We start from the raw sequence: 26007 nt of genomic DNA on the forward strand, positions 1-26007 counted from the left end.
TGTAAATTTCATTGCATTTGAGGAACATTATATTTTCTATAAGATGTATGCGGTGTATTTTTATAGTTTGTTATATAAATTAAATTTTAAATTTGCATTGTTAGTTTTTGCTCTTTTCTCCAATAAAAAAGCACAAACAATTTTGTTTAGGACTTTTAAATTCCCTTTTTCTCTAATTAATTTAATTAAAGAATTCTACAATTCTTTTGCAAATTCTTTTGTCAATTTGCTCATTAAAGATTCATAGTTCATTTCATTTTATATTTAATTTAAATTTTAGTGTGTGGTTTATTCTTTTATTGGAGTCTCAAAGTAAACTTACTTCAAATGTTGACACATTTTTCACATTTTTATGTATATACGTTAGTAGTAAAAATATGCAAAAACCGTATATTTATAAGTTTATAAGAAAATAAAACAACGAAAACTTTTGTCTTCAATACTAATAAACTTTCAATTAAAATTTATTAAAAATTAATGTCTATAACCTAAACCTAATCTGTTTGAAAACTCTCCAGAGACACATTAGAAATTTGGTATTTACTACATACATGTTCTTTCTTTTCACGCATTTTATTTATATAATATCTCGAATTTCTCACTTACAACCCTCAGAAAGATCTTTAGTCTTAGGGTATGGTCTAGGTTTATGTTCTGCGACATCTACTTAACTATTTTTTGTACTTTTTCTGTTTTTCAAAACTGACTTGAGTTTTGTCTCACTAATACACAATGCATCACACACAGATTTATGTACGGATTGAACTGGTCGCAAATGGTCTCCATTGGCTTTCATCATTATTATCATCATCATCGCCCAGCTCTTTGCGTCCACTGCTGGACATAGGTCTCCCTTATTTTTGTCTATTATGCTCTATTTTCGGCACTTTGCATCCAATTTCTTGAAATTTTTTTGAGATCGTCAGTCCAACTAGCAGGAGATCTTCCTTCACTTCTTTTGTAGTCTTGTCCGGCCCAGCTGCATTTCAGTGTGGCAATTCGGAAAATTACATCGGTAACTCCTGTTCTTCGTCTTAAGTCTTCATTTCTTACTTGGTCACGAAGCGATACACTCGGCATTGACCTTTCCATTTTCCTATATTTGCTCTATGCAGCGTTTTAGAAGTTGTAGTTGTCAATGTCAAAGCTTCGGCACCATAGGTCATCACAGGCAACACACATTGGTCACATGTAAGTATTACGTATTAAAGAAATTGGTATATTGCTTTTACAGATGTCTTTAAGTTTTCCATAGGCTGCCCATGCTAGGTTTATTCTTTTTCGTAATTCGCATGTTTGGTTGTCTCTTGTGATCTTTATATCGTGTCTAAGGTGATATCAATATTGATGTTTCCGATAGGTACTAGGTTTGTCATGAATTTTGTTTTGGAGATGTTTATTTTAAGACCTACAGTGGCACACACTAACTGAAGTTCGTGTGGCATTGTACATAATATTTATCTTCTTAAGGTTGTCAGAGAACAAAACTATGTCGTCTGCGAATTTTAAACTTGTTAATCTTCTACCGTCAAGGTTCAGGCCTCGCTCTTCGCAGTTAAATATTACCTGATTTATTTTACATCCTATTTTTGTTGGGAATATGCCATCAGTTTACTTTAAAGTAAGTCTATTCGCTATGAAAAACAAAGTAGCTGACCTCTGGTGGAATAAATTTAAACTACTATAAGTATTATAAACAAACTAGAAAATTGTTGATTTGAATGGAATTTGGTCACTATTAACAATTTTTTAGTAAATTTCAGCATTATGGGTACATTAAAATATTTTAAATCAAATCGGTGTTGTTCTATTCCTCAATTGAATGTTTGTTTATACCATTTATATCGGCCATTTTCTTGCATTCGACCTGCCCTCTATATTCCGTTTCAATCGCGAATTTTTAACGTTTCGATTTCTCCTTCGGAAATTGTTCCCAAAATAGGAATCACTATATGATTTTTTACAACATCGTGAACTAGGAAAAGTAGAGTGTTTTAGGAAAAGTATGTTAAAATATAATATAAGAAACAAGGATAAAAAACTTTACTAAAAATACTTTAAAATCAGTTAAAAATGACAATATCATTAGATGTATGTATAAACTTGTTATATCTTGTTTAGATTATTGTATTTTTCAAAACTGAATATCCATTTTCAATTTCGTTGCAACACGAAACTACAGCTGCATCATTATTCCAGTTCAATCAGAGAGTGCATCAAGCACCTCTACCGGTTTCGAAACTTATTAGTCTCTCATCAGGAGGAACATATGCTGCTCTCTCTGACTCAACTAGGACAAATCCCGGCGTGCAGTCACGGATTGCAACGAACCAAATGGCAGGTAGGCCCTAGCGGCAACTGCTATCAAAAAACTAAGTTTTCAATCTAATAGCACATAAAACAACATCCAACAATGTTATTTTACATCCTACCAGACTGAAAACAATGGGAACCTTCTCTGGTAACACCTCCGAGGATTCTACAATTTGCAAGCCATAACGGATGCTGAGACTAAGGAAGATGAGGGAATTTTACAATTTATAATTTACGTCCCATCTGCTCCGCGCGGTAAAGTTCCGACAAGATTTTTTTTATTGTATATTTGTATAATTCATTAATGTATTTTTGTATTTTGACAACGGCATCCGATTTGGACGTTGAAACGTTAATATTATCATTTTTTTAATAAAATTGTGGCTTATTTCCCATTAAAAATAGTTAAAATAATATTTACCTCGCCTACCTACACATTCCTGGCAAATAACTGTTTAACCTAGATAAGTGGTAAAACGTTTCCAGTATGTTTATTTAATGACTTATTTCATTTCGTGTTAAGTTGACTTTGAGGCCTATCTATGTAACTAAATACGTAAATTTGTCTCATCACTTTGAAACCGATAAGTTTCTTTCATGACATTTGAAATAGAGGCAAGTTATTTCCCAAAACGTTTCCCAAACTTTATTTAGAATGTGATGAGGGTAGTGGTCCTCGTTTTGTTTGAAAACTCTGTGTAGTTCATGTTAGTGTTACAGAACCCTACTTCTATCTAAAAATGATAAGAATAGTATTTCAGTCCATGATAAATGATCATTTATTTCACTAGGCTTGTTCAATTGAAACGCATCTCTGGTCCAGAACAAATTTATAGGCAAGCATATTTACAAATAATTATTATTATAATAAAGGCACATATTCTATCGTTTCACCAACCGATGTATACCGTAATAGTGATTAAAGAATTCTGGTGGCTGTGGCTCGAAGAAATCTTTAAAGGCATTTTGTATTTCTTTTAAATTTCGTCGTTCTTTCTTTTCATAGAAGATTACCTTCTAACGCCATTTTCAGTAGCCTACATATTAGTACATTTTTTGACGGTTTTTTCTGTTAATTTTAAAGAACCGCTTGGATTAACATGAACATTGGTATACTCATAGCTAACATGTCAAGAAAAAAGTAACCCCTGGGAGTGAGTTTCACCCCTTCTCGGGGATGAAAAAGTATACGTCCAAAATAAGTCCTCCGGAAATGGATAAATTCGCTAATTTTAAGCAACTTTTGTTCAATAGAGTTTTTTCACCAAGTCATTAATTTTCAAGTTATTTGCGTGTGAATTTTTCAACAAAAAAAAACACGTTTTTAGACGATTTTCGCAAATAATTCAAAAAGTCAGTATTTATCAAAAAAAAACATTAATAAAACAAATATAGCCTGTAAAAAAGTGAAAAAAATGGTGTATGCGTGAAATCTCTAGACCTAGTAGAAGTAGAGTTATAGCTAAAGAAAAATAGGTTCATATTCGCGAAATTCCAAATAGAATATTTCAACGTTAAATACAAAAAATGAAGCTCATTTTGGAGTAAACTCATTACAACTTTTTTAAAGTGTTTAAAAAAACTTTATTTCTGTTTTTATAAAAAAAAAGATTCTAGCATCAAATGTAAGAGCAAGTTACGCTCAAAATACAGTTGGTTCCTTTTGTTTTGGCAAAAAAAATCGCAAATCGTCCCTAATTAGCAACTTAAATGAAATTAATCGTTATCGCTTCACAAGTTGCTTTACACTAATGTTGTATTTATATGATTTGTAAATTTCATGGATTCAACGTGCTTATTTTTGGAAAAATTTGGTTTTAAAACAAAATTTTTAAAATTTTTAATGTAAAAACATAACTCAAAAAACGTTACATCTGACTTACTATTATGGTATTATTATTCTTTTTAAGCTTTATTTGGTGGGAAAAGTATGGTAAATCAGGTATGAATCTTAAGGCAACCAGTAAAGCATTTGTATGTGTATAGTAAGTTTACTGACCCACACTCCTCCAAGCGAAAACTATAGTAAGTTGAGTTACTGTAGTCTTCATTGCAAGAAACAGCAAAAGGTATTCCAAGTTTGAGTTAAACTTTTTGACTTACTATAGTTTTCTCTAGTTAGACTCTAATTTTAGTTATTCCGATTAACTATATAAATGTTTTTTATTACAATTTTTTAAATAGTATTGTTTTGCTTCATTCAATCTGTTACTAGTAAGTCTAGTCTAGAATAAGTATTTTTTCGGTAACTGTTTCGACGAAAACTATTAGTACGTCTACAAAATTTAGCGAAAAATCTGTTTTTTGTTATGTGTGATCTGTGAAATCCCTTAAAACCTTTTATATATAATATAACAGAAATTTAAATTTGTAAGACGTATTTCTTCCAAAGATAACGTCATTTACGGTTACTAAGTCTAGAGTAAGTATTATTTTTTCCTTAATTGCTTCGACGAAAACTATAGTAAGTCTACAAGATTTAGCAAAAAAAATGTGTTTTTTGTTATGTTTGATTTGTGAAATACCTTAAAACCCTTTAAATATATTATATCAGAAATTTCAGTGTGTAAGGAGTATTTGTTCCAAAGATAGCGTCATTTCTTACAACGAACTTTTTGTGAAAAATTTTCAAATGCAAATATCTCAATTAAACCAAAATTGAGTTACAATAGTCTTCGTTGCATGGGTCGTAAACAGTAAAAAAGTCGGTTTTTTTAAGGTAAATTTTCAAACGCCATTATCTCAGTTCAACCAAAATTGAGTTACAATAGTCTTCGTTGCATGGGTCGTAAACAGTAAAAAAGTCGGTTTTTAGACAAAGATTGGTTAAGATTTGGTATTTCTAAATTTGCTTAGACTTGTGATTAGTGACTCGCTCAGGTCCTTTCAACTACAGCCTTTTCAAAAATAAGGACTTTGAACCGATGAAACTTATAGATCATATAAACAATACATACTTATACCAGTAAAGTATCGTGTGAAGTGGCAACGATTCAGTTCATTTGAGATGTTAATTTGGAGATTTTGCCGATTTTTTAACCAAAAAAAGGGACCAACTTTATTTTCTTCAACTTCCAAAAGCAGAAGAGTAGAATGGAACGACCACATAAGCCGAATGACAGCAAATAGAGTAGTAAGGACGATCAGTGGGAAGACCACGAAAAAGATGGAATGACAACTTACTGGAGGGACATTTTTTTTATAAAACAAAAATAAAGCTTCTTTTAAACACTTTTAAAAAATTGTAATGAGCTTTAAACATTAGTCTTTATTACCGATACTATAACTACTGTACTTAAAACTACTTTTCTGCTTTTCACAATTATTTCACCATCCTAAATACCATTTTATATGTAGTAGCTCTATTTATAAATGAACATTCCAAATACTATGTTTTTGTTTTACTAAGTTTTAAGAACTTAAAACAAGTTACTTAAGAACTTGTCTCCACTGCTCCAGTTTTTGTCCTATTTAGGTTGCCTTCACTATTTCCCACTAACAGTACATTATTAGCACACATGACATCTGACATGTTTTACGTGTCGGACTTAAAATGTCCAACATATCTATCGGACAAACATGTTTTCATATATTGTAGAAAGTTTGCTATTGAATAAACTTAAAAACAACCTGGTAGTTTTCACAATCATAAACTTGTCAGGATGACAATTTCCACAATTAAAATCACGTTCCACAATTAAAACTTCCCCTGTTCCAGTGTTCCCATACATCAAAGTTTGTTTGACTAGATACCATTAAGCTATTTTACAGGAGCGTCATTTAAAATTTTGCTAGGGGGGGCAAACATTATATATACAATACATTATATATGCAAACATAATACAAAACTGATCTATTTTTTGTAAATTTCAGTAATTTTCAGGGTGGGGGGGCATTTGCCCCCCCCCCCCCCGACCCTATCAAATGACGCCCCTGAGCTATTATCAAATTTTCAACTTGCTATTAATAGACCTTTGGTACGCGGGATCCAGGCCTACTACGGATTACTCATATATTTTGGAATCTTACTTTTCGCTGTAGCAATTTTCTTTTTAAATTCCAGTGAATAGAAAAGGGCTGCTATTATGTTCAGGGTTTTCTGTATAAAGTGTGGAATATTTATGGTTTAGTCTCTAGAAAAAAAATTACTACTCATACTACACAAGGTTAGAAGTTTGAGAAATGAATATACGAGATATATAATTTATCTTCTTACGTACAAGTTGGCATATTATCGTCAATCTCACCTATTGTTTGGCTAAGCAAGGTCTCTGACATAATATTGAAATATTAGAGGATAAAAGAAAGTCAGCCAAAAATCCTTTTACAGAACTAAGGCGACAAATGAAAGGAGATAACAGTCCTAGGTAAATTTTTCTCCTCTATTTTCTCTCTCCTATTTTTAACCAAAGAAGTTCTAAATAAAATAAATAAGACTATCACAAAGGCAATAAGAAAAGACTAAACAAGCAATAGAGCAAAATAAAAACATGATAATTTTGAAAATGAGCGTACAAAAAGGAAAAATAGACATTAACAACTAAAAAATAGAACTGGAGAAGATACTACGAACAGAGATGAAATATTAACAATAGTCGAAGAGTTATACTGCCTTTACAAGGCAGATATTTTAAATATATACAACACCAATATTTCAACAGACTGAAACAACGCTATTATGATTCTGTTACATAAAGGAGGAGACTAAGCAAATTTAGAGAATTACATACGGATAATCCTCCTCAGAAAATTAGAGACCAAAAGAACAGGCAGGATTCCGAAAAAGTTACGGAACTAATGGCCATCTACGAAGTATAAAAACCCTAATAAAAAAAGTAGTGGAATATACTACACCTCTAGTTTTAATATGGGAAATGCATTGGACAGAAGGAAATGGAGGGAGGTGGTGAAGGAGTGTATAAAAAGACTGAAGTGTAATTAAATAAAATTTATAAGTTTTATAAGGTATGTAAGTTATAGTCTGTTCGCTAAACTCAGACGTAACTGGCTAGATATTTTAGTCCGTAATTTTGCCAAGTTTAGTAAAATTGACAAAAAATAGTTACTAAATAGTTAATAATCACTAAATAGTTAGTAATTTTGCCAATTTTTGCAAAATTGGCAAAAAACAAAAAAATTACCGACTAAAATATCTAGCCAGTTGCGTCTGAGTTTAGCGAACCGACTATATATTAAGTTATTTATTATATTATTTATGTAATCAGAAATGGAAACATTTTAGCCCTAGGCCTACAAGACCTGTTGCGCTTAATACATAAATAAACTAGTTTTAATATTTATCGATTTTCACAAAGCGTTTGACACAGTTAAGCCGAGCAAAAAAGAAGAAGAAGAAAAATGGATTCACTATATTATTTGAATAGTCCCTTTTGTCCATGTTTTGTCTTTAGAATTTGGAGTTATCAGATCATCTAAGAGAAATCTCCGATATATACTTACGTATCTTTGTTAAAAATACCTGTACACATCAAATTTAGAATTTGCGCCTTAAGAAGCTACATTAGCCCGTCATCAAGACGGAAAACTAATATACGTGCGTGCGTGCGTCCAAGAATGGCGGTGCAGAGCGCAATTTGAGAAATATATTAGTTTGTGGAAATTACTCTATAATTAAATAAAATATTACAAAATCGAGTCTGTACCGCCATTAAAAAGAACAAAAAAATACACTTTCTTAAAATAAACTTTTTTATCCCATGCCTAGATTTTGTGTCACATTGGAACTACTATAATCGATTATCTATAACAAAAAATCGAACTTAACTGACTGATTTGGCATCTTTTAGCGCGCCTATAAGTATTATTACGCAGTGGCTGCCCGTGAGTTTAATGCTTGTTAATTTTTTTGTTTGTATTTCTTATTATCTTCATAAATTATATAAAATCTGGCAACCTTGTGCGTAGTACAATCCCTGCCACTTACAGGGGAGATTATTCGACAGGAGAATGTTGTGCCGAAATCAGTACTGGCACGTCTGAAAAGAGAAAGATTTCACGAGCATTATATGTAAGTGACAGAGAAAGAGCTATATTGGACTATTAGTATACCTTCAAATGAGAATCTTTGTGCCGGGAACGAGGGTATCTATTTATTTTGAGTTTCTTTACATGCTGGCTTGTCGCTTTTAATATGTCTATTTTCTGTTAAAAAGTTTTTGTATTTATAATTATTAAACTTTTAGTGCAACATGATTGTGGGTGTATTATAAATAATATTTTGATTATTTCTTAGGTTTTATTTATTAATAATTGACAATGAATCAGATTAGCATCTTAAAAAACTGTTTTGGTGGTTTTTCGTTAGAAAAAAACTACAAATTTTATAAGGTTTTGTGGAGCTTTCGAGTTAGCTTTAAGAGGTCACGACGAAAAAGAAAATTCAGAAAATAGAGGCATATTTAAGAAGCTGGTCAATTTTAGCGCCGAATTAGACAACGACTTAAAGGTTCATATTCAAAGTTCCAGATCTTTCAAGGTCTACCTTCTCCGGACATTAAGTTGCTTCTAATTTATTTATGTCGGAGAAGTTTTCTGCTTATAAGCATCAGTTCCCCGAATTATTGCTTAATGAAAAATGGAGACCGTTTTAATTTTTAAGCAAAACTCGGTTTAAAACTCAATTAGAAGTACTGTATTTACGAGATGAATTAGGTACTACCTCTGGGGCTGTTCTGCTATCGGTTTTATTAAACGAGGAAGGTTTAAAAAGCACATTTACAGAAACTATTAAACTTTTAAATATTTTGAATTTGAATTAAATACAATGAAAGAAGAACGACTTAGTGCTTTAGGTATGCTATCTGCAGAAAAGCATTTTGTAAATTGTATTGATAATTTTAATAAAAAAGCCATTGAAAATTTTGCAACCAAAAAAAGAATCGTAATCGGGTTTCATATATCGTAAACTTTAAAAGGGATATTACACAAATTTGTGCATGTGTGTGAGTAATGAAATAGTAATATTTTCAGAATTTTGTAAATAGAGACTAGATCATAATAACAAACTTCAAGTACTATCAGCAGTAAGTACTGGTGGTATGTTGAGGGTTTTTTATTATTATTTAATTTACGGAACTGTTTTGATAAATTTTGGACAATTTCTTGGCATCTCAGATAAATATAGGTACAATAAGATACACATAAGGTAAAAGTATCTGCGCCTATTTTTTAATTTTTGTTTTAAGTAGGTACATGAACATATACCTTTTTTGGCAATATCCTAAATCCGTCACAAAAAATTTTGGCGGCTGCCCGAATTCTGGCACTATGTACCTTCATAAAGTGGTACGAGGAGCCACTGTTATTACGTACTGCCGATGGAGTGTTGCCAAAGGTTTGCAGAACTTTTTAAAAACGGTGCGGCTACTATCTTTCGAATTAATATTGATGACACGCTACACGCTGATGTAGCCTCTTAATATGTTTACATGTCCTTTAACAAGTTTATAATGAGGTTAATAATACATTATTTATTTATTTCAGGTATTCATCGTTGAATTTAAACAATAGAGAGCAGCTAATATAACGTCAGGATTAATAAGGAGATCATTTTTTGTAGTAATTTTAAACTAAGGATATAAAAGAAAACAAAGTTTGTAATATTTTCTAGCAACATTGACAAGTTTTTGAAAAGTTTTGAAAGTGTTTTAGAAATCAATTTTGACTTTAATATAATTATGGATTATTTCAATTTGTTTACTGGTACATCTACTTTATGTAAATTGTAATGATCTGTTATTAACATGGTAATTCTCATCCAGCAACAACAAACTTAGAGGAATCATAATCATAGTACTAATTTCTGTTTTACCAAACTCTCAACAACGTACAGGGTGGCCTGGCGAAACAAAACATTAGCACGAGTTACTAAGTTTGAAAAGCCCAGGTCAATTTAAGCGATAAAGGGGGACATTTTTTTATAGAATCATCAAGAACAAACTGGAAATGGAAACAAGAGGAAAAATTAGTGAAGACCAAAGTGGATTTACTGTAAGATGTTCACGCATTGACAATCTATTTGAAATTCAGCAGCTTACGGAGAAAAGAACCAGCCAGAATGAAGAAACCCACATAGCCTTCGTAGATTTGGAGAAAGCATACGACTCTGTACCAAGAATTATACTATGGGAGGCCATATTAGGAAGAAATACAAATCCATCAATCGTTAATGTAATTAAGTTGCTGTATGACGAAAATATAGGATACATAAAGGTGATCAATAATCTGCCAGATGTAATTCACATTACTAAAGGGTTAAAGTAAGGATGCAGTTTCTTCCCACTACTGTTTAATTCATACCTTCATATAATTGTTCTAAAGGAATGGAAGACACACTGTGGAAGTATGGGCATTTGCATTTTGGAAACCACTGCCTCTTTAATATTCATTTCGCCGATGATCAGCCTATACTCACTCAAGACTCATTATACTTGGAATTTATGTTAACTTGTCTATATGCAACATAAAATAAATGGGCTTTAAACGTTGATGTCCCAAAAGCAGAATATTTGGTCGGGAACTTCGATGCTAACTTTGAAATCTTGATAAAAGACAATATTACCGTAAAGCAGGTGGGTGAGTTTAAATACATGGGAGCTGTAGTAACTACGGAAGGTATGGAAGAACACAAATTTGAAAAAGAATAGAGTAAAGCAGACAAGTAATAGGATAGTGAGATAGAAATATCACGATATAAACAAAAATTCGAATAGGAAAGGCTTTAGTGAAGTCAGTTCTGATGTATGGGAGAGAGATATGGACGTTAACAGCAGAGTGCAGAAGACGAATCAACGTAGTAGAAATGGACTAGTTACGCCGAAGTGCTGGAGTTTCGAAACAGGAGAGAGTGCGTAACGAGGAAATCCGAATAAGACGAATTCACGTTCAAGACACTGCAATGAACAGATTAGACTGCAATGATCGGCAAACTTTTTAGCCAAAGAGCCAAATATGAACATTACAACAATTTAAAAAAAAATTGGGAGCCAAATCTGCTTCTTCAGCAAACTCTTATTACACTAAATAAAACTAAAGGGTCTAATCCTAATCGATTAATATAGTAAAAAATGCTTCCAGAGATATTCCAAAAATATAAAAACCACATAATCTACATCAAAAAGTATTCGACCAAAAACATTTTTAAGCCACTAGCCCCATCCATAAACCCCCAAAAACTTAAAACGTGTTTTTTCGTTTTTTTTTTGACAATATCTTCGTTCCTAGTCATCGTATAGAAACTTCTATTTTCTTTCGTTTTGTAAGGATTTATTTCCTATAACACTGTATTTTTTACAAACATTTTTGGCGCAAAATCCATTTTTTAATGTTGGTATATAACCGAAAAGGGAAAGAACAGCAAATGTGAGCTTTTCAGCTGATCATAAGAGTCAGGAATACTATTCCAAGCGTTGAAAATGATCATGTCGCCCTTCTTCAGATCATTCAAAGCACACCACTTTTGTTGTGGACATTTTTTTCCTCTCCAATATTTCCAATTCAACACAAAGACGTTCGAATTTAGAGCGCCCTACCTCCTTGTTCTTAAATCCAGAAATTGTATTTCAAACTATTAATGCCAATTTCAAAAGTAGTCCAGGAACCGAAGCTTTTCACCTCGCAATTTTTACAGAATGGATCGATTTGCTTAAAAATTTAAGAATAAGTAGTGGATAGTCCAAGGATCAAAATCTATATGATTCCGAAAGGCGATTTTACCATAGGGGTGCTTGCCACCCCATCTCGGGGGTGGAAATTTTTTATTATATTTTGACCTCAAAAGTTGGCAAAAACATTCATTCTAAGCAAAAAATGTTCTATACATTCTTTTGATAAAATGAATACTTTTCGTTTATTCGCTATCGAAAGTGTTAGTTTTATATCAAAAAAATCAATGTTTTTCGATATATACTCATTTACCATTCACTCAATTTTTGCCGTAGAAAAAAATTTTTGAAACCAAGTTCTTTAGAATTAACCTACAGTTTCATATTAACACATTTTTTCGTATATCTGATGCTAATCTTTCTATTCTGAAGAAAATGGCATTTTTTATCAAACTACAAAAAGTCGTTATTCGCATTTAACTCCAATAGGGAACTTGCATAAATTTTTAAATTCGAAAAAAATGTTATAAATCACAACAGAACATAATTTAAAACATGTATCAAAGATAAAAAAAGTTTTGTTTGTCTTTCGTTTGGCCCCTAAAGACGATTAAAAATTCAAATTAAAACAGGTGGTCCAAAACACATAGTGACGTCATATAGTTGTGCATGTACATTCTGCACCAACAAAGTAAACAAAATTGTATATAATTTTAAATTAGACACTATAAACGTCAGTAGAAAATACAGTTAGTAACGTCACAAGCGTTTTTGATCGTTTGAACTATTTTACATTGGCTAAGGGTTCTTCTAAACCAAGGCCAGAAAACAGAAAAAAATATATAGATTTTAAATTATCTTCTAAGTTATTATGAGGTTTTACCGCGTGAAAGTTTGGAAATATTATTTTTAAAGGAAACTGAATAATATTACGTAATAAAAAAATGTGTAAGTTCCCTCATAGGTTTGGCATTCGTTTTGACACTGACACTAAGTTTTATAAATATATTTGATAATTTCTATTTCTGATATATTTGAGTGTTTTTTAAAATGATATATTTTTTAAAATGACCGAAGAGGGTTTTTGTAAAGGGCAGTCTGATAACTTACCTATAGTTGATATGTGTATGGTGGCTACATATTTTCAAAAGAGTGAAAATTTTTCCGTCGGAGAAGTTCGGGGAGTTAAAGCAGATAAGTAAGTACATATATTATGTATATTATACTCCCATTATACCTACTAATTTTATACTGTGATTTTATTCTGATTATTATTCTCATAAGTATTTAACGATAAAACTTAGTAGGTACACACTTCCTATTAAGTATAGTGATCAAAAAATGTCATTACAATATAAATATTTTCCCATATTTCGCGACGATACTGTGGCCAAATACCCAAGTAGGTGGAGGCCAATAAACTAAAGAAGAAGAAGAAGAATATACTTACATATAACCCTCCCACATCACTGATATAACCATATAAAAAACTAATGTAAAACTATGTGACGTCACGGGACGTCTGAACTACTTTAAAATAAAGAAGACTTTAAATTTGTATTTCTAAGTTATTATGAGTTTTTGAAGCGGGAAATTTTGGAAATCTCATTTTTATACAAAACTGAACATTGTTATGTAATAAAAAAAAATGTGCAAGTTCCCCATTGTTTTAAAAACTAATCATTCTAAGCCAGTCAGGCTTCTAAAATATATTAATAATACATAAATAAAGAATAATGAATAAAGCCAATGACTAAAAACACCGATAACTTACATTATTATGCTTCCAATTATATTTCTCCTCTTTTTTTTTTTCAAAAAAATATATTGATTTTTAACCGTTACCTTTTTAATTTTTATCTTAGAAAGTTTGTTGAAAAAGAATTTTGTACGTTTTGACAAGGTATATAAGACTATTAATATTAAATCCTTTTAAAATTCTCAGTCGCAAAAAGTGGTGACTTTGAAAGGATTGGTAAAGGTGGTTTTTGCATGTTATTACCAGTTTTAATTGTCAATAGCTCACTCAATTTTTACACTAGAAAAAATATTTGCAAAACAAGTTCTTGGAAATTTAATGAGCTACAATTTCATATTTAAACATTTTTTCTTATCCCTGATGCTAATCTTTCTATTCTGAAGAAAAGGGATTTTTTTACCAAACTCCAAAAATTCGTTATTCGCTTTTAACTCGATTGTTTTAAAAACTAATTATTTTAAGCTGGTTAAACTTCTAGAACCTATTAATAATACATAAATAAAAAAGACCAAATAAGGTCAGTGACTAATCTTAATTAGGGTGGTGATTAGTAGTTTGCGTCCGATCACTTTTTCGCTGAAAAAAATAGGGACTGACATTCTTTTTATTATAAGTCACTTAATTTTTGAGCTAAAGACTTGTTTCTTATTTCTAGAGATAGATATTTTTAAATACTTCAAATTAGTTTAAACATTTTATCCTCGAAAAATCCATAGTTTTCCCGTCTTTTGACTTTGATACTACAATATTTAGCATTTTGCAAAGAAGAGCTAACATATAATAAAGTATAGCTCGATTACTATTGGTCTTAAAGAAAATTTAAAAAAACTCTTTTGTTGATTTATTCACAAGGTACATTTTTGTTAAGCAAAGTTGTTCTGATAAATCGAAAACTTTTTGAGTTATTTGCAGAAAACTGATTAAAAACATTGATTTTTTTCGATATAAAACTAACACTTTCGATAGCGAATAAATAGTAAACTATTAATTTTATCAAAAAAATGTATAGAACATTTTTTGCTTAGAATGAATGTTTGTACCAACTTTTGCGGTCAAAATATAATACAAAATTTCCACCCCCCACATGGGGTGGCAATCGCCCCCATGGTAAAAGCGCCTTTCGGCATCATATAGATTTTGATCTTTGGACTATCCACTACTTATTCTCAAATTTTCAAGCAAATCTATCCATTCTGTAAAAATTGCGAGGTTTTGTCCTATTTTAAGCTTCATTACTTGGACTAAAGGAGAAAATTTCAACTCGGTTATCGTAGCATCAAGAGTGTATAATGTATAATCGCTCTGAGGCTCAGTGGAGAACGTTGTTCAGGTGGAAACACCAATAGCGATAAAGGAATTTATTTATAGAACCGACACTAGGGTAATTTTACCCCGGGAGAACTTTTGAACACTGACTTGTTACTGGTACGCGTTTAGTTGAAGACTGATGAAGACTCTATGATGCTACATATTGACTGAAGTTGAAGGCACATCTTGCCTGGTTGAAGTGATTCTTGAGAATTGATTCTAAATGTGTATTCTTTCTCAGCGGTGGCACTTAGTATTGGTGTCAAGCCACGCGCTGAGTATATTTACAAATATTGAGAACAAAGAAATATATTTGATCATCAAATTAAATAATGCAATTGCCCGAATTATTGTTTACAATTTACAATTCGTGAACTAAATTAGGAACCCGTACATGTATTATACCATAACAAATCGGCTCATGTGATATACGGGGTGATAAAAATATACTGTTCAATATCGGATATGAATAATGAATGTTTGATATTGGACATGCTGCGGACGGCCAAGTAAGTACTGCCCGACGAAATATTATGCATTATACCATAACAAATTGGCTCATGTGATATACGGGGTGATAAAAATATACTGTTCAATACGGATATGAATAATGAATGTTTGATATTGGACAAAGAGGATTTTTGATAAATGCTAAAGTTTGTAAGTTTGATAGAAGCTAATTTATTAGAATAAGATATAGATAATGTTTTTCCTACCAGGTTTTTTAAATGAACATATTATTGCGCTTTCCGTGGATATTTGTGCCAGAGCCGCACCTAAGGAGCCAAAGAGCCACCTGCGGCTCCGAACCCGCACTTTGCCGACCACTGGATTAGAGCAAAAGTACTTGAAGTGGTTTGGTCACGTGCTTGGAATGGATGAACAGCGTTGGCCTAAAACGTGGAAAGTGGAAAAAGAAAACCCCAGGTAAGAGAAAGAGGGAAATACCAAGGCTATCCTGGACTGAAAGTATAAGAATAGTCATGGAATCACGAGATTTGGAGGAAGAAGACGTCCAGAATAGGAAATATGCTGAGACAATAAGAAATAAAAGGCAAGGAACTGAAGGGCCTTTAGTTAATGAACGTAGGGAAGTTGCAGTATTAGGACATGCTCACCTAGATTCCATATTAAGTACAAGGTAGGTAAGTAGTAGCTGTATTTTTGGAACCAACCGAACTAACGTCCAAACCAGAAGAGTTTGAAGAATTAAAAATTCCATCCATTGCCGTTATTATCTCATTAAAATTCCAGGATTTTTCACGAAATGCATACAGAGCAACCGCAAAAATTAATTGCATGGGCTGGTATTTTTTTTGTAATGGTCCAGTAGGACCACTTTTTTACCTGGCAATTTGACTGACGAAATGTATTGCAATTAGTGGAGGACGTGATTAATCCTGCTTTGACTGATATTATTGAAAACGACCAACAAAATGATGCAGATCATTTAACTTTTCAATAGGACGGTACGTCTGCATCTTTACTTGTTCGTCAATATTTAATTTTCCACGGCTTTGGATTGGGAGGAGAAGTAGTATGGAATAGCCTTCTTGGTTAGCAGATATTTTTTCCCTGAGTTTTTGCAAGGACAATTTTTTTCAAACCAAAACCAAGAAAAATGTAAACACTAATGTTTAGAGAATTGCAAGGGCTTTCAAACGACATATTATTTGACCCACAGTATCTTTAAAAAATGTTTAGGTGATTATTTTCCAGGTTTATGGGTAAATGTAAAATAATACAAAATACAAGAAAAATCAAACTAATCAAAAATTGATCTGTTATTGGGTTTTTCAAAAATGTTGTCGTAGTTCCTCAAAATTCATCTGTTTCGTGCGGTCACCCCATATATTTATATTGTGCCATAGGTCATTTATTACAGATAGCCTATAAATAGATTCTCGCCGCTGATAATAGGCATTCCAATGAATATAAGGCATTCCAATTTTTTGACATAAATAAAGTAGCATTCTCAATTAATTTGTGAATAAAACATTGAAAGATATTAAAGATGATTCTTTTCTACATTCATCAGAAAATGATGATAATGGTGATGACGATGATGATGATGATGATGATGATGATGATGATGATGATGATGATGATAATGATGATGATGATGATGATGATGATGATGATGATGATGATGATGATGATGATGGTGATGATGACGATCACTACTAAGGATAACCCTGGTCATTACCACTCCAGCATCCGGAATGTACAAGCACCACAAGAAAGAAGAGAAAAACTACTCAAGGTGATAATTTAGGATAGAAAACTGATTGGAAATTTATTATTCAGTATGTAAGGAAAAAGATAACAGGTAGACAAAAAAGATTTCAAAATGGAAATCAACTACTGGAAAAAGGAACAAACGAGACCAATGTCTCCATGAACCAATGATTTACAAAGGAAAGATAACGTAAAACTGGATTGTAACCAAACAAAATAGAAATTTAGAATCCTAAGTGTAGATCTAGATTCGACAACAGACACAAATAAGTACCTAGATGATGACCATGGTTATGTGAGGATTTTTGAGTTTTTAATAGTTTATTATAATTTTATATTTCTTGTACAAAACTTATACTTAAATTCAATAGCCACTATATTAGTAGAATTTACCAGCGCTGGGACCTCATCTTATACAGACAATTAATTGAAAAAAGATTGTGCTGTTGAGTGTTGCAAATAGCAAAATATAAAGTAAAGTGCCAATAAAATAAATTCGAAATTTCTTCTTAATTTTGGAAAATCTTGTTTAATTTAATGTGAATTATCACAAAACCAATGAGTTTTTAGTTTAGATCGCAAGACTGACGTGACAGAAAGAAATGAAATTTTCTAGACTTAATAATGTATAATTTAAAAATACAAGAAGAATAGTTACATAAACGGATAACGGTTTTAAAGATCTTTTTACATATTGTATAGATTTACTTTTGAGATACATAAATGTTTTAAACCAATAATTACTGTTTCTGTCTGAAAATATATATTTGTTATTGTTCTCAATGTAGAATTGTATTTAATGTATATTAAATAAAGAGTTCTTAAATGTTATAAGATATTTTTTAATAAAAAAAATCCACGAGAAGATTTCCTGTAGTATACCGGGTGGTGAATAGTACAACGGGCCATAGAAAACTCATTGTAAAATTCTAAACTGTTGAATTCCTGCTTTCCTAATTATTTTACATCAAAAGTCATGAGAGAATATTTGTACAGAATTGAAATCTGTATTAAAATCAAAAGTTAAAATTGATCTGCAATTTAGCATTCCAAAATTTTGAAAAATATGATACATTTGCCACAATAGGTATGTGTGTAAAAGTTAGGCCACACGTTACTATTTAACTGACAGTGCTCACACCACTGACTGAATAAAAAATCTTTATTATTAATACTTTCTCCGCAACTGAGGGTATCTTATCAACTGCATTGTTTTTAAACAATAAATGATAAAATAAAAATATTGACAGTTCAAAAATGTTAAAATAACAACTTCATTGTGACACATTATTGTACTGTGTGTGGCCTAATTTTGGGCTGAAAACTGAAAAATGTATTACATTTTTACAAAATTTTGGAATATGTTTAATTCGTAGAACAATTTTAACAGTTGTTTTCAATACAGATTTCAATCCTCTACAAATAGTTTCTAATGTCTTTTGATGTAAAATAATTAGGGTAGCAGGAATTCAACAGTTTAGAATTTTACAGTGAGTTTCCTATGGCCCGTTTTCCAATTCACCACCCGGTATATAGTATACTATATATCCTGTAGTAAATATTTTTAATGCCTAAAGTGTGAGTATACATTTAATGTACCTTTTCACCAGTAGAATCGAAGAGTAGTAGTTGTGAGAACGGACGAGGGTCTAGATTGGTTGTTGGGAAGTATCAATCATACCCTCCTCAACGAGAGGAGGTTTTAATGTATAAAAATTCAACACAATCCCCCGGCACGGGTTAGATGATGTCTATTGAAGTTTTTCTTTTTCACCATGAATAAATTACATATTTATGCGTAAAGTATGAAAACATAAAGATATCTGTGAGACCCAGTATGATTATACTGTTATGAATTACAGAAGTTAGGAAGAATATTTTTATTTTGTAGCTATGAATCCATCTGTTGATTGGGGCCCACATACATTAGTATTAGACGGTGCTTCCGTGGGCAACTTTATACACCGCTCGTCAGCTTGCATGTGGCAGGGATAAGAAGTTATATCTTCAATTGAAACTCTTCGAAGAATTGGTGAATAAGATAGTTTTGTAACATTCCAGTCTATTATTTCAGTGTTGTCCTGTGCTTGAAAATTTAAAGTAGAAGGGATGAAATTTCTAATACTTTTGCCCTTGGCTTTAGTATGGCCGGCTTTTAACACTCTCCTTGGCCCTAGCTCTCTAATATATTTTCTTTCTCCCTACTACTTGAAATTTCGAAGCACAGGACTAAACTAAAATAATAGACTGGAATGTTGCAAAACTATTTTCTCCACCACTTCCTCGAAAGTTTCAAATGAAGATATAACTCCATGTGTAAAGGCGCATCCACATTATGCCATACCTTGCCGATCGGTATTGCCGATCGGCAAAACCGATTGGTGTCCACACAATATTTGTAGTGTGTACGTAGCAGTTGTACAGTGTTGCGTGTCAATAATGAGTTCAGAAGAGGATGATATGATTCTTGCGGCTGCAGCTGTTGTAATAATTGCCTCTACTTCATATAAACGTCCCAAGAGGTTTTGGGTTCGCCCAAGCCTCAGAACTCGTAATAGGTACAGTGCCACGGATCTTATGAAAGATTTGATTTCTGACGACGCAGATGAATTAAATTTGGAATATAGATGTGACGCAGGATTCAGAAATTTTTTTCGAATGACCAAAACAGATTTCCAAACATTATTAGATTTGATTGGACCTGTTATTTCAAGAAAAGATACGTCATTTAGAGCAGCAATTCCTGCCTCTGAACGACTTGCAGTTACGCTACGTTTTTTTGCCAGTGGAGATTCCTACCATTCTCTCATGTATACCTTCAAAATATCTAAGCAAACTATTTCAAAATGTGTTGCAGAGGTATGCAAAGCGCTCATAGATGCTCTTCAAGATTACGTAAAGGTAAGAAAAAATAACTATTCATGGTAGTTTGTTATATATTTAAAAATATAAGAAATTACAACGTCAATAAGAGAGTGTGAATGTCCTCATCTTGATTAATAGTAGAAGTTGATGTCGAACTCCGACCACTTAATGTATTGGGGTAATGTCCTGGAGATGGTATTTAATTATGGGCAACATTGAATGATTGCAGTGGATATGCTTGTGGAGTAGATGGATGAGAATGATTTATGAAATGAGGATTATCGTATTTGCCCATTTCTGCTTCAAATAGAACAGTATTAATTATATTCTGAACGGAAAATCTAGCAAATGGCGACACAATTTTTCGAAGCTTCATTGCAACTTGTTCACCAAACAATGAAAATTCATCCTTTTCAGCCCTTTTAGCAGTAATAGATCGCATAAGATTCACTGCCTCGTTTACAATTGGTAAATTAGTAGCCATACTTTTTCGACCACGGGACTTCACAATGTTAATTGAGTTTGATTTAGATTGAGATTGAGCTGTTGTTCCAACCTCATTTTCGGAACCATCAATGCTCTGTTCCAATACTTGTAGCGACTCTTCTCCATCGTCTGTTTCTACTTCTTGTGAATCTTCTTCCTTTCGTTTTCGTTTACCCTGAAACAAAATATTAATTTCTAAATTAATCCACTTTTTTGCTTTGCAATTTATAGTTCGTTCGTCTGTTTATGGTATGTAACTTTTATTTTCAGATGACTACAACTAACGAAAGTTGGTACTTTATAGCCAAGCAGTTCAACGACAAATGGAATTTTCCAAATTGTGTCGGAGCTATGGACGGCAAACATATATCAATACAAGCTCCTATAAATTCAGGAACCGATTTTTTCAACTACAAGAGCTTCTTTAGCATTGTCTTGTTCGCTGTTGTAGACGCAAATTATAATTTTATATATGCAAACGTGGGATGTCAGGGACGAATATCGGACGGGGGCGTATTCAACGATTCATATTTCAAAGAGTGCCTTGAAGAAAATACCCTAAACCTTCCACCTGCTTGTTCATTACTAGGACGAAGCACTGATGTTCCATTTGTTTTTGTGGCGGATGACGCATTCCCACTATCAACAAACATAATGAAGCCATTCGCAGGACATCAGGAAAAAGGTTCAAAAAATAGAATATTCAACTATCGATTGAGCCGCGCAAGAAGAGTGTCAGAAAATGCTTTTGGCATTTTAAGTGCTGTTTTCCGAGTGCTTCGAAGGCCCATGTTGTTATTGTTGGAACCAGAAACTGCAACGAACGTAGTTTTGGCCTTAATTCACCTACACAATTTCTTGCGAAAAAACACTTCAAGAAATCTTTACACTCCACCTGGAATGATTGATGTAGAATGTTCGGATACTGGAGCAATTAATCCTGGGCTTTGGAAACGAAATGCTTCCTCTAATGAATTGCTCAGTTTTGGCAGAACGGCAAGAAGGAGTGGAGCTGCGGCACAAAATGTGAGAAACGAATTGGCCGAATTCTTCATTTCTCAAGAAGGAGCATTGCCTTTTCAATATGATAAATGAAATACGATATACCAATATGATTATATCAATATTTTCAAATTTATGTATAAATATGAACTCAATTATTAAGAATGAATAAAGTATCTACTACAGTGTAAATATGATATACATACCTCTGAATCTTGCGTTACAATAGGTTTATTCTTATCCTTCAGAAATTCCATTAACTTATACGCAAACCATTTACTTTTGTAAGTTTCTACGGTTCCATTACCACTTTTTTCTGAATCTTTCTCTTTTTTTACTTCCCGTGCAAAGTGACTTAAGAGATATCTAATCTTTTTTTCGATTTCCTCTTTCTCCACTCCAAAAGATACGCTTATTTCCAACAATGCATCGCGACGTTTGTTCCGGTCTTTATAATCTGCCAATCGGCTGTTCCACAGAACGGGGCGCTCATGATACATTTCAAGTAGGTTTTGTGTATTTTCTTCATTCCACTCCATTTCCCGAATAACAATAAAGCACACAATTATTGTGAATCGACAGGCCACGAGATGTCTTCGTGATCAATTGCACTGATCCCTCACTGAATGCCGACGAGGATTGCCTACAAAACGTACACACTACACTGATCGGTACGGTTCTCTTTCATCGAGACCGCCATCAATCGGGTTTGGAATCGGTTCGGCTTTCGGCCCCGAACCCAAGCCGCAATTGCGTCCGTACTACATGCGGCTTTGCCGATCGGCAATACCGATCGGCAAGGCATGGCATAATGTGGATGCGCCTTTAAGTTGGCCACGGAAGCATCGTCTAATGCTAATGTATGTGGACCTCAATCAAAAGATGGATGCATCAGGACAACATTTAAATCAAGGTCCATGCTGCCAGATTTTACCAAGAAATCACAATGCGAAGTTGGTGTTTGAGACCTGGATACAAACAGATGAAAAAGAAATGTACATTATGTAAATAATGTAAAAAACACACACTCATTGGTTGGTTGGAGAGAAGGGTGCGTGTGGAGCTAGAAGTGCAACCACCCCCTCGTTTTGAGATCTGGGTTGTTTAAATATTGTCATACAATATCTAAACAAGCGAAGAGCTTCACAATGTAACAAAAAAATGAGATAACTAAATGTTTTTTAATTTTTCAAAATCATCAAAAATTTAAAATTTTTATAGATTTTGATTGACCTTGCGGGATCGGAAAATGTCCCTTAAATGCGTAAAACAATTTTTTTAGTACTCAACTATGCAAAGTGTAAATAAATTTTACTATAGCGATAAATAAAACGTACCCGAAGGACAAATAAAAATTTTTGAAAAAAAGGTAAAATTTTATTTTTTTTTTTCATAATCTTTAGGTCCGTTGCGGGATCGGAAAATAAAGTCCGATTTGAATAATTATTTTTTTGTTTTTCTTGTAATTACCAATCGCAACTTTTCCGCACTATAGCGATACGGAATTATCAACTTGACTTTTTTCGCACCACCCTATTGTACAACACTCTATAGTCTCAGCCGGCGGTTCTCAACCTTTTTTACTCAGCGACGCACTAACGTACTCCTTACAGATTCGCGACACCCTTATATGTACAAATGTTTGCTAGTGGTAGGTAAGTACAGATGAATATATTAAGCATATTATTTTTTATTTCGTAAGAACATAACAAGCAAAAAACAAAACAGAAAGAATACATAAAATTAGTGTTAAATTTGACCCTGATGACTTTTGCAAAGTATATCTATCCGAGGACGAATTGTAGACGGACACACTCTCAGCTCGCTGTCCACATCAAGGAGTCGAGACCGGTAGCTAGATTTTATATTTTTCATCGCAGAAAATGCAGATTCACATAAGTACGAGGTCGAAAACGGCAGTAAAAGGGATACTGCTTTCTTTGCTAATTCTGGGTAAGTATTCATTCTTAACTGAAATCCAAAAACCATCCGGAGCTAATTCTCTAAATTTTGATTTTAGGTTAATTCTGCCTTGCTTAAGTTGTTCTCGTCAAGTGCAATCAACCATTCACAGTTAGCACTCAAGACAGAGGGAAAGTATTTAGTTATCCCTTCTTGCAACTTACATAAGTGCTCTTTCATGCTCTCCTTTAGTAGTCTGTTCTTCAGATTTCAGATTAATTAAAGTTATAGAGGTTTCGGGAAAAGCAGTCAAATCGTTTTTTTCTATAACCGAGTTCCAGAATGTAAGTTTTTTGGAGAACGCACTTATTTTATCAGTTGATGATGTTATGGTTTCCTTTCGTCCTTGCATAGTTGCATTCAAAGAATTTAGCTTATTAAAAATGTCTGAAAGTTAAGCCAACTTAGCACACCAAAGAGGGTTTTTAAGATTTTTACAAAAATCACTGGCCATCTTCTGTTTTAAAAAATTCGAGTAGTTCGTTTTTAAGCTCTAAAACTCTGTTCAGTATTTTTCCTTTCGAAAGCCAACGAATTTTACTATGAAATAACAAGACTTTATGATCTGCGCCCATGTCTTTACAAAGTTTCTCAAACACCCTTGATTTCATCGGACGAGTTTTGATATAGTTGATCATAGAAACAACAGTATGAATAACTTCACCCAGTTGGCTTCCATCCGTAGTTTTTACTACCAGAGCTTCTCGATGTAAAAAGCAATGATTAATTATTATCAACTGGTTTTTCTTTAGTGCGAAACTTAAAAATCCTTTGACATTTCCCGTCATTGCAACAGCACCAGCACCATCTGTACATATCGCAATACAATCCGTCCACTTAAGTCCGTGATCCTGAAAGAAGGTGTCAACAGTAGAAAATATATCAGCTCCAGTGGTTGTTGTTTCCAATTCACGACAGAATAGGAACTGTTCAATAATTTCCGGTCCGTACACAAATCTTACAAAAGATATCAATTGGGCCTTTCCCGAAATGTCCGTGCTTTCGTCCAGTTGTAGAGCAAATTGTGTATTTGCCCATACCTCCCTAACATTACTTTGAATATCGATTAACAGGTTGAATTTTAAAAACAGTTAGAGAGGAAACAATTACGGATTGGCACTTTATTGATTGGTATAACGTGGTATATACCTAATAGTTAAAAAAAATGGTTGAATGCATGATTGGTGTATTATAACAAGTAAAAAAGTATAAATAAAAATATCGTATTCGTAAATCTCGCGACACACCTGATAGGTTCTTCTGGCACACCAGTGTGTCGCGACACGGTGGTTGAGAACCGCTGGCTAGCGATTAACGAAGCGATGGTCGAAGTTATGGTAGAAGCGATTGTCGAAGCGATGGTCGAAGCTATGGTTGAAGCGATGGTCGAAGCAATGAGCGAAGCGATTGTCGAAGCGATGGTCGAAGCTATGGTCGAAGCGACGGTCAAAGCTATGTTCGAAGCGAAGGTCGAAGCTATTGTCGAAGCGATGGTCGAAGCGATGGCCGAAGCTATGGTCGAAGCGAGGGTCGAAGCTACATATTTATTTTCCTGTTGCATGTGTAAGAATTTTTAGCTATTTTTTTGGTTGCAATAAATAATTGTTCATTTAATGGCGCCATTAAATGTTTTGCACACGTGCTGGCATGGCACTGGGTCGAAGCGGTAGTCGAAGCGGTGGTCGAAGCGATGGTCAAAGCTATAGTCAAAGCTTTGGTGGAAGCGAGGGTCGAAGCGATGGTCGAAGCGATTGTCAAAGCGATGGTCGAAGCTATGGTCGAAGCAATGGTCGAATCGATGGTCAAAGCGATGTTCGAAGCTAGGTAGAAGCGATGGTCGAAGCTATGGTCAAAGCGATGGTCGAAGCTATGGATGAAGCTATGGTCGAAGCCAGTGTCGAAGCTACGGTCGAAGCGAAAGTCGAAGCGATGGTCGAAGCCATAATCTAAGCGATGGTCAAAGCGACGTTCGAAGCTATGGTAGAAACGATGGTCGAAGCTATGGTCGAAGCGGTGGTTGAAACTATGGTCGGAGCTATGGTCGAAGCGAGGGTCGAAGCTATGGTCGAAGCCATGGTCAAAGCTATGGTCGAAGCGATGGTCAAAGCTATGGTCGAAGCGATGGTCAAAGCTATGGTCGAAGCAATGGTCGAAGCTATAGTCGAAGCGATGGTCAAAGCTATGGTCGAAGCATTGGTCGAAGCAATGGAGTAATCACATAAATGTAAATACCTTAATAGCTTAATGGGTCTCCAGTTGGTCGTTTCACCCTAATCATTTTGCGTTTGGAACTCCATCAATAATAAATACGTACCTGTTGTATTGATTTGCTTAGGTCAGTTCTCATATAGTCATCTTTATTGATATCCATTGTAGGGCAATTTAAAGGTTAACGTCCAAAGAACGGCCAAGCTATAATAAATAGCTTTCCGTAGTTATCGTCGGCGAGAA

At 33.4% G+C, this 26007-nt stretch overlaps 2 protein-coding genes across 2 annotated transcripts in view; one reads left to right on the top strand and one right to left on the bottom strand.

Annotated features, from left to right (window-relative positions):
- The window catches only part of LOC126882885 (gastrin/cholecystokinin type B receptor), a 457238-nt gene extending 447295 nt beyond the window's left edge, over positions 1 to 9943 (top strand). The window contains exon 7 of the mRNA XM_050647949.1: positions 9817 to 9943. The gene's annotated coding sequence lies outside the window, so the exon portion shown is untranslated. The remainder of the gene's footprint in view (positions 1 to 9816) is intronic.
- Positions 9944 to 20197: 10254 nt separating this feature from the next.
- LOC126882887 (uncharacterized) lies at positions 20198 to 22405 on the bottom strand. Its single transcript, XM_050647952.1, has 2 exons — positions 21801 to 22405; positions 20198 to 20767 (listed from the first exon to the last, which is right to left on the bottom strand). Exons 1-2 carry the CDS (start codon positions 22131 to 22133, stop codon positions 20306 to 20308), a joined length of 795 nt encoding a protein of 264 aa, XP_050503909.1. The 5' UTR covers positions 22134 to 22405; the 3' UTR covers positions 20198 to 20305.
- Positions 22406 to 26007: the final 3602 nt, after the last annotated feature.

Source organism: Diabrotica virgifera, chromosome 4 (assembly GCF_917563875.1).
Source record: "Diabrotica virgifera virgifera chromosome 4, PGI_DIABVI_V3a".
NCBI classification, from domain to species: Eukaryota; Metazoa; Arthropoda; class Insecta; order Coleoptera; family Chrysomelidae; genus Diabrotica; species Diabrotica virgifera.